The sequence below is a fragment of the Morus notabilis genome, unplaced genomic scaffold, assembly GCF_000414095.1.
Source record: "Morus notabilis unplaced genomic scaffold, ASM41409v2 Scaffold283, whole genome shotgun sequence".
NCBI classification, from domain to species: Eukaryota; Viridiplantae; Streptophyta; class Magnoliopsida; order Rosales; family Moraceae; genus Morus; species Morus notabilis.
This window is the reverse complement of record NW_010360513.1, coordinates 635,761-646,323: the sequence shown is the minus strand read 5'-3', so window position 1 is coordinate 646,323 and position 10,563 is coordinate 635,761. Positions and strand designations below refer to the sequence as shown.

Genomic DNA, 10,563 nt, shown 5'->3' with positions numbered 1-10,563 from the left:
TTGTCTTTGGTTACTACCTTGAATCCATGCAAGACTATCTCTAATTCTTTTAATGTGATTACCCATTTCTTTTAAACCGGATTTAACTATTAAATTGATTACATGACATGCACAACGTTGGTGGAAAATAGTACCGTCACCGAATAGACTTAAATCATTTTCAAAAAATTCAATTGCTTTTGTATTGGCACTAGCATTATCTAATGTTATAGCCATTACTTTATCTCTTAATCTAAATTCATCAATTACATTTAAAATTGTGTTATATATTAAATCTGCGCTATGTGATCCTAGAACACATTTAAAACCTAATATTCTCTTATCTAAATCAAATCCTTTAAAGTAATGTCCGGTTACAGCTAAATAATCTTTATTGGCAATGGCAGACCAAATATCTGCCGTTAACGCAACGCACCCGCTAGTCGAGTGTAAAAGATTTATTAATGCATCTTTTTCTTTTTTAAATAATTTTAATAAATCTTTCCTAAGAGTAGTTTTTGAAGTGAACTATGCATTAGGATTGTGTACAACCTTAATATATCGTTGCCAATTAGGATGCTCTACAAAACTAAGTGGTTGATCTAAAGTAGTTATCATTCGCGCAACTTCCATACGATCTTTTTGCGGATCGTATTTCCAAGTGGTTAGACCACCGGTTGCGCGATCAAAAGATAATTGTGTTTGGCGGAGTTCGGGTCCGCTAGATTGGCTAAGCTTTTGAAGACACTTTTCGGAGTGTCGTCTCAAGTGTGTGGTGCCGTGAATAGTGTCGCATTGTAATTTAGATAAACAATATTTACACTGAGCTATATGTTTAGTGTTACCTTCATTATCCACCTCGTTAATTATGTCGAAGTGATCCCAAACTATAGAGGTACGCTTGCATTTTCTCCTGGGGGTTGCAACACTTGCCGACGCAGACGCAGACGCACTCGCACTCGCTGCCGCTTCTCCACGCCCACTATTGCGACCACGACCTCCAGTACGTCCACTATGGCTTGGATTAGTAGATTGCATTTGCTGCGTAACAAACTCATTAATGCGAAATTGCCCTTCTTTTACATTGTGTTGGGCATCAACGGGAATACCACTATAACCAAAAGGATCCATTATAAAAAAATAAGATGAATTTGATAGAGACTAGAGAGAGAGCTTTAGAAAAATTGTGAGAGAGATTGAGAGAAATTGAGAGAAATTGAAAGAGATTGAGAGAGTTTGAGTGAGAAAAATGTGTGAGGGATGGGGGGGATTTATAGGGAAATTTTGGGGTTAAAAAATGATTTTTTTTTTCAAAAAAAAGGGGATAAAACGGCTAGTTTTTTGAAATTCGGGTTCAGGCAGTCGGGCAAACTCGGGTAGCTCGGGTTTTCGGGCAAAATTAAAAAAACTACCGTTTTCGGGCAAGTCGGGCAGTTCAGGCAAGTCGGGCAACTCGGGTTTTCGGGCCGAATTCGGGTAAAAATTCAAAAAACTAGTCGTTTTCGGGTTTTCGGGCAACTCGGGCAACTCGGGTTTTCGGGCAAAATTCAAAAAACTAGTCGTTTTCGGGTATTCGGGCAATTCGGGCACCTCGGGCGGGTCGGGCAATTCGGGCAAAATTCAAAAAATTCAAAAATTCGGGCTTCGGGTCGGGCAATTCGGGCACACCTAATTTTCGGGCAATTTTTGGGTCGGGCAGTTCGGGCTTGGTCGGAAAAATGCAAAAAAATCCCGGCGGACAGCGGTATACGGTGGTTAGACGGCGGCGGGCAAGGGTGGACATGTCAAATCCGGGCTGCCCGAGCCCGAACCCGAATTTCTTGCTTGGACGGGCGGGAATTGGGCCGGCCCGCCCGAGCCCGAAAAAATTCGGGCTTCGGGCGGCCCGCCGACCCGAAGTTCCAGCACTAATTGTCCTTACAGGGGATTTCTTAGAAGAAATGAAAAGACTGAAGAACGTCTTTGCAAAAGAGTTCGAGATCAAAGACCTAGGAACTCTCAAATACTTCCTAGGAATGGAAGTGGCTCGAACAAAATAAGGAATATCTGTCTCTCAGTGGAAATATGTCCTAGATCTCCTAAAAGAAACCGGAATGCTCAGATGTAAGCCTGCATATACGCCTATGGATCCGAACACTAAGATAGGACTTGAGGAGAATGATGTACCTGTTGACAAGGGAAGATATCAGAGACTCGTAGGGAAGCTCATCTACCTCTCACACACTAGACCTGACATTGGTTTTTCAGTGAGTTTGGTGAGTCAGTTCATGAATAATCCTATGGAAGAACATATGAATGCTGTTTATCGGATCCTGAGGTATCTCAAGATGACTCCTGGCAAAGGCTTGTACTTCAAGAAGAACACAAATAGGAGGATAGAAATCTTTACTGATGCAGACTGGGCAGGTTCAGTCACTGATCGAAGATCCACATCAGGGTATTGCACATTCGTATGGGGAAATCTGGTCACTTGGAGAAGTAAGAAACAAACAGTGGTTTCAAGAAGCAGTGCAGAAGCTGAATTCAGAGCTATGGCACATGGAATTTGCGAAGGAATGTGGCTCAAGAGGCTCTTAAAGGAACTCAGAATCCAATATGAAGAACCGTTACAAATGTTCTGTGACAATCAAGCTACAATACGCATTGCCAAGAGCCCAGTCCTTCATGACAGGACCAAGCATGTGGAAATTGATCGCCATTTCATCAAAGAGAAGATAGAAGATGGAGAAATTTTACTACAATACACGCCTACACAATGCCAGACAGCCGACATTCTAACTAAAGCCCTTCCAAGATCAAGCTTTGAGGATTTGAATATCAAACTGGGTATGATTAACATCTACTACCCAGTTTGAGGGGGAGTGTTAAAAATCTGGATTATTCAGCCCATTCACAGTTGTAACAGGCTGTAGATTTGACAGGCTGTAGAGGCCTCTAGCTGTCATCTTTCCTTATTTAGTTGATTTAGGAAATCAGGAAATATATCATGATATTTCCTGATTACGTTAGACTAGAAATTAGCCTTTATTTTCCCTGATAATAAGGCTGTAGATCAGGCCACACTCTTGTATATAAGTGCAGCTTTTTACCATTCCAGATCAATGAAAAGTATTATAATTTTTCATTCATTTCTTTACATAAAATGTGAATTCTTCTTCTTACCATAACAGTTACTAACTCCATAGATTTACCAGTTAAAGAATCTACATTCCAACTACCTAAACGAATTTTCCTATCATGGGCTAGCTCTGCCCTTTGCACACGTCCATGAATGTGCAAGAACCCCCCTTGCATATTTTTCACCATATCCGGGGCCTGACATGGCGCATGGGCTCACTTTTCCCCCCGCACCCATCCATGAATGTGCGAAGACTCCCCTTGCCTATTTAACGCTATACCCGGGGCCCGGCATAGTGCGTCACACGTAGGGAACGCCCTAATAGATTCTATGTGAGTGAAATCCATGAGAGTGACTTATTTTTGAAACAAAAGAAACAGAGAGAAGAATAATTCTTGCTTCATAATTCTCATTAACCTTCTCAGAATATATACACTTAGTAAGCCATTGGTCACGGCAATTAAGAGAGAAAGTTAAGGAAAAAATCCCTAAATTACGCTAGACAATCCTACAATATCTTCCTAATTTATACTTGCCTATTTTGACTAAATCATACAATAAACAGAAAGAATAAATATTTACACATAATTGACAAAATCTCTAACACTCCCCCTCAAGCTTAGGAATAGATATTTCTCATTCCAAGCTTGCAGAGATAACTTTCCTGACTAGGCTTCGGTAGACTCTTGGTTAGGATATCTGCTTCTTGTGCATGGGTTGAGATGTAGGACAACTCAATACCTCCTTCTTCAATTTCGTTCTTGATGAAGCTTTGATCAATCTTGACATGTTTCATCCGATCATGTTGAATCGGATTATTCACAATGCTAATTGCAGATTTGCTATCACTATATACCTTGGTGGGAGAGCAAACTGTGATTTGCAAGTCTTGCATTAATCTTTCCAGCCATATAACCTCACAAATTCCCTGTGCGATTGCCCGAAATTCTGCCTCAGCACTACTTCTTGCCACAACTGTCTGTTTCTTACTTCTCCATGTAACCAAATTACCCCATAGCTTGGTGCAATATCCCGAAGTTGACTTACAATCTTCACTTCCAGCCCAGTCCGCATCAACATACCCTTCGATATTTCTGTTCTCATTTTTCAGAAACATCAATCCTCTTCCTGGAGTACCCTTGAGATATCTCAAGATATGGTTCACAGCCTCTAGGTGTCTCTGAGTAGGTGAGTGCATGTACTGGCTTACTACACTTACAGCGTGAGCAATGTCAGGCCGTGTGAGAGACAAATAGATCAACCTACCAACCAGCCGTTGATATCTTCCTATATCCACAGAAGGCACATCATCTTTAATCTTGCTCTTCCAATTTTTTTCAAGTGGAGTTCCCACCGGTTTGCACCCCAGTTTCCCGGTTTCTTGTAGTAGGTCAATAGTGTATTTCCTTTGAGAAATGAAGATACCCTCTTTACTTATAGCAACTTCCATACTGAGAAAGTACTTCAGGGGTCCCAAGTCTTTAACTTCAAACTCTTCCTTCAATTGGTTCTTGAGGTTGTGAATCTCAACAGTATCATCAACTGTGAGTATGATATCATTAACATACACAATAAGAATGGCCCTTTTTTTACCTTCTCCTCTTTTAATGAAGATAGTGTGATCAGCCTTCCCTTGAGTATATCCCAGTCGAGTGAGAGAAGAACTGAACCTGGTAAACCATGCACGTGGAGATTGTTTCAAACCATACAATGACTTCTTCAGTTTGCAAACTTTTCCTTGTTCCTCTTCTTACTCGAATCCAGGTGGGATCTTCATATACACTTCTTCATCAAGATTGCCATTCAAAAAAGCGTTCTTCACATCAAGTTGGTGTAGTTCCCAGTCCAGATTGGCTGCAAGAGACAAAAGAACCCGGATAGAGTTGAGTTTGGCCACAGGAGCAAACGTTTCTTCATAATCAATCCCATATGTTTGTGTGAAGCCTTGAGCTACTAATCGAGCCTTATACCTCTCTACTTCTCCATTTGCTTTATATTTCACTGTGAAGACCCATTTGCTTCCAACTACTTTCTTATCCTTTGGTAAGTCAACTACTTCCCAAGTCTCATTATCGTGCAATGCTCTCATTTCCTCCTGCACGGCTTTCTCCCACTTTGGATCTTTAATGGCTTCATGGATATTTTTGGGAATTCTCTCATTATCGATCTTCGCTATAAAAGCCTTAAACCCAGAAGACAACTTTGTGCAGGTTAGAAAATTGTAGATAGGGTGCTTTGTGCATGTTCTTACCCCTTTCCGTATTGCAATTGGCACGTTCAAGTCACTGCTTTCACCAGGATCCGATTCTTGGTTCAATGATTGGACTTGTTGAGAAGCTTTTGGCCTTCTAGAATAAACCTGAAATGGTCTCTCAGAGATGGGTTGCTGCACCATCTCTTGATCATGACTCGAACTAGGATTAGGGACAGGAATTGGACTCGAGTTTTCTGGTGGTGAACTAGAGGCTGAACTAGAGGCCTCTTGTGACACATCTTGTAATATTGGAAGAGATACAGTGGGATCCCAATGCTCGTTTTCATTGGCATTCTCCCCCTGGAAACGAGTGGTGGGATAGAATGGTTGATCCTCAAAGAAAGTTACATCACACGAGACAAAAAATTTCTTGAGAAAGGGAGAATAACATTTGTAGCCTTTTTGGGTTGGAGAATATCCGACAAAGACACATTTAAAAGCCCTGGGATCAAGCTTACTCCTATTTGGTTGTTTGTTATGGACAAATACAGTGCATCCGAACACTCTTGGGGACAAAGAATTGAAAAGATTCACATTTGGAAAATGATCAAGAAGGACACTTAGAGGAGTTCGGAATTGAAGTGTTTTTGAAGGTAGTCGATTAATCAAATATGTGGAAGTGAGGATTGCCTCCCCCCAGTAGGAATTCGGGACTAAACTAGTAAACATGATCGATCGAGCAACCTCCAACAAGTGACGATTCTTTCTTTCCGCAACCCCATTTTGTTTAGGTGTATCAACACATGAACTCTGATGATATATCCCATTATCCCCCAAATATTGGCCAAACTCATTTGAAAAATACTCCCCCCCATTATCTGTTCGAAGAACTTGGATATTGGATTGGAAAACATTTTGGACAAACTTTTGGAACTGTTTAAACCAGTAAAATGCCTCAGATTTATCTTTCATCAAGTATATCCAACAAACCCTAGTATGATCATTTATGAAAGTGATAAACCACTGGGTTTTAGTTAAATTAATTGTCCTAGACGGACCCCAGATATCACTATGAATCAATTGAAATGGTCTAGAGGGTTTGTATGTATGAGGTGAATATTTTACTCTGGTTTGTTTGGCAAGGACACACTGTTCACAATGAAACAAAACTTTCTCTTTATTGATAAAAAGATTTGGATACAAGACTTTCATATAAGAAAAACTTGGATGTCCTAAGCGTTGATGCCATAACATAATATCAGAATTAGACATAACTGACATGGACATTTTATTTTGTGACTCGGCTCTACTGGAATTCCTGGCTCCTAAGAGGTAGTATAGGCCATCTTTCTTCTCAGCAATGCCAATCATCTTCCCCGAAGAATGGTCCTGAAATTCAGTGAGAGGAGAAAAAAGTCACAACACAATTAAGATCGTTTGTTAATTTACTAACTGACAAAAGATTATATGTCAATTTGGGCACATGTGTAACAGATTTCAATGTCATATTCGGTAAACAAACCAAGCCTCTTCCAACCGCAGGTGACATTTTTCCATCAGCAACCCAGACATTAATTAGATTATTGCATCTGTCATATTGCTCAAAAAACTCCATTGACCCGGTCATATGGTCAGAAGCCCCTTTATCCACAATCCAACAGTCTGCTTGCAGGGATTTTGACAGGAATGCTTGACTCATTATACCTGTTTGTGCCATAGCTGCAGTGGGAGGTTTTGAAGTCTGATTTGCGGATCCTGTTGAAACCTGAGTTTGGTTGAGAAGCTGCCGTAGCATCTCCACTTGCTCTGTTGAGAGATTAAAACCAGCAGCCCTGTCCGATTCTGTCTCCTCCCTGCGGGTTGATTTCGACTCCACTATGTGGGCTGAACTTGATTGCCCACGTTGCTTCCTTGGTTTCCAATCTGGTGGCTTGCCATGTAAATCCCAGCAAGTTTCACGAGTGTGATAGGGCTTGTTACAATAATCACACCAGACCTTGTCCTTTGATTGAGAGCCACGGCTGCCATCTTGTTTGTATTGAAACCCACGACTGCCATCTTGTTTGTTTGCCACAAGTGCAGACCCTCGTGTTTCCAAGGAAGGCATGTCACGACTAGAGGGATTCATCATCACTCGTTTCCTGCTTTCTTCTCTCCTGACTTCAGCAAACGATTCTCGGAGAGTTGGAAATGGTTTCATCCCAAGTAGCCGTCCACGTACTTCATCTAAATCTGGATTCAAGCCCTGCAAAAAATCAAAGGTACGCTCTTTCTCAAGCATTTTTTTGTATTTTTCTGCGTCAGTAGCACACAGCCATCCAATCTCATAAAAGAGATCCATTTCTTGCCATAATTCTAAGAGAGAATTATAATACTCAGTGACAGTAAGACTCCCTTGTATGGTGTTGCGGATTTTTGACCTAATCTCGAAACATTGAGACGTGTTTTCAAGATCGGAATAGATTTCTTGGACTGCCTCCCAAATCTCCTTCGCTGTCTTGTAAAACAGATAAGTTCTTCCAATCTTTGGCTCCATAGAATTAATAAGCCATGCCATGACGATCGAATTTTCTGCCTCCCAAGTGCGGTAGTTTGGTGCTGTGTCCGGTGGTGCTGTGATTGCTCCTGTCAAGTATCCAACCTTCCCTCTTCCTCTGACAACAAGAATGACGGACTGAAACCATTCTCGGAAATTCAGCCCATTAAGCTTGTGCTGTGTGATTTGCAGCGAGTGGCTGTCCAGCGAGTGTGTAGATGAGGCTCCGGATATAGATCTTAGAGATGCTTGATCAATTGCTGTTGAAGACTCCTCTGAGGGCGTATTCGGCTGTTCTTCAGACATTTTTTTTTTCTGTTTTCTTGACTAGTCACCAGTTTCGGTGGCTCTGATACCATGAAACAAGAGAAACAGAGAGAAGAATAATTCTTGCTTCATAATTCTCATTAACCTTGTCAGAATATATACACTTAGTAAGCCATTGGTCACGGCAATTAAGAGAGAAAGTTAAGGAAAAAATCCCTAAATTACGCTAGACAATCCTACAATATCTTCCTAATTTATACTTTCCTATTTTGACTAAATCATACAATAAACAGGAAGAATAAATATTTACACATAATTGACAAAATCTCCAACAATTTTTACGTTGGCCGTCAACCTATCACAACCCTCCTCCTTTACCCGGGCTTGGGACCGGCTATAAAAACGCATAGGCGGAGTTTAGACAAGTAATTTGAAAAAGAAAAAAAAACCATCTGAAAGGTTGATTCAGAGATACTATCACTTTGAAGTTTGAACATTTTAAAATGTCTTTTCCCCCCAAAACTTTGGAAACTATTACTTAGGTAAAATGGGGTTGCCATTTCAACATGATCTTCTTCATGCTACTGTTAACTCTCTTTTGCATTATATTTCTAGCTAAATTACTTGATATTCTGTTTGCAGGAAATTGTGATAATTGCATTAGCTCAAAGAAGGAGCGTGACATGTCTAAAGAAGCCTTCCTTTTGATGGCTTGTATGCTATCATGCAGGAGTAGATGGGGATTGAATATGCATGTAGATATTCTCCGTGGTTCTCGAGTACGTTCCCATTCGTTAAGAATATTGAGCTTGCATTGTTTATTGTATATGTGTCTCTTCTATCTCTGATTTGTTTCAATTGTGGCTGACAGTCAAAAAAAGTTCTGGATGCTCAGTTTGACAGGCTTCCACTCCATGGTCTTGGAAAACATTATTCAGCAAATTGGTGGAAAGCACTTGCTTACCAGTTGATTTCTTCTGGTATACAAATGAGACATCTTACTTTTTAGCTGATTTTTGCTGATGCTTTAGTTGACTTTTCTCAGCACATTCTTCTTGTTGCTTGATAAATGGGCATAGTTGATGTTGTTCATATCATCTTTTGTTTTATGATGAGAAGAATTACGCTGTCCTTAGAATGATAATTGTGGTTGAGCTTTTTTTTCTTTTTCTTTTCTTTTTCCTGAATGTGTAACTTTATGCAGGTTATTTGACAGAGACTGTAAGCGATGTCTACAAAACTATAAGGTACAGTATTTCCATCCATATTTCCTTGATTACCTGAATTTGATTTTATCAGTTATTAATCTTCCTTTTGAATAGGAGGGCCTGTTCCTTTTGTTCTGATATTTATAATGAATTCACTCTGCAACGAAATGAATAAAAATTTGTTACTTTATGCACCAGTGTTAGTCCAAAAGGGGAACAATTTCTTAGTTCTGCCACACCCAACTATCAACCACCTCTAGTTCTGTCAGTGACCAGTGAAATGCTTGATGATGAGGTAAACTCAAGCGTAGGAGGTGATGTTGGAGAAATTAAGGGTGTTGCTACTTTAGAGAGTGAAGGATTTTCAGAGGTTAGTATAATTTGTCTTGTTCTGGAGTTTGTCTCATTTTCATCGTTGCTTGTCATCTATCTTGTTATTTTCTTGCATAAATGAGCGATCAACAGTTGGGGTTTCAATAAATAGAAAACAGGCCAGCCAAATGAGAGATCCATTTGGGATGCTGTGTTATTATTATTATTATTATTATTGTTATTATTATTATTATTATTATTTAACCAGTAGGAATCCTTTCGTTTTCTTCCTGAACATCTTGGGCATCAATTTTTCAGTTTTTGAAAGCTAGCTAGCAGTACGCGTATATATCACTAAAATGTTTTGTTAAATGATAGAAATCAAATTGGAAATCAAATAGAAATTGAAAGAAATAAATAACCTTTGATTCGAGAGTTAGGCCACACCTCTCCAATAATCTCTAATCTACTGCTAATACTTTCCAAAACATGCATGAGAAACCCTAATCTTCCCCTAACAACCTTCTTAAACTCAGTCTCCCACTAATGACCTTGTCAATTTACCAAACTGCCCATGTTCTTAATCCTTAAACCTACGCCTATAATACATTTTCAGCCCCTCCCTTCCAAGTCTAACATTACTCCCCTCCCAATGAGACACCTTGTCCTCAAGGTGGAACAAAGGAAATTGCTCCCGAATCAAGTCAAACGGCTCCCATGTAGCTTCATAGTCTGGTAGATCTTTCCACTTGATAAGCACCTCCCGTCCGCCCGACGTTCCTTGACGGACCCCATCCATTGCCTCTGGTTCCAAGACGACCTCCATGTCCTCAGTCAAAGTAGGCGGCAATGAAGGTGAGGAAGCATGATCTCCAATAGCACGTCTCAACTGGGACACATGAAACACCGGATGAATGGCCGACGTAGGTGGTAATCGCAAACGATATGC

The 10,563-nt window shown here is 40.3% G+C and overlaps 1 protein-coding gene across 1 annotated transcript in view; it reads left to right on the top strand.

Moving 5' to 3' along the window:
- LOC21405498 (ATP-dependent DNA helicase RecQ) overlaps window positions 1-10,563 on the top strand; it is a 35,969-nt gene that overhangs the window by 18,403 nt on the left and 7,003 nt on the right. Inside the window, 4 exon segments of the mRNA XM_024164651.1 lie at window positions 8,737-8,873; window positions 8,966-9,074; window positions 9,299-9,341; window positions 9,501-9,672. Of these exon segments, the coding sequence (XP_024020419.1) occupies window positions 8,737-8,873; window positions 8,966-9,074; window positions 9,299-9,341; window positions 9,501-9,672 (461 nt within the window).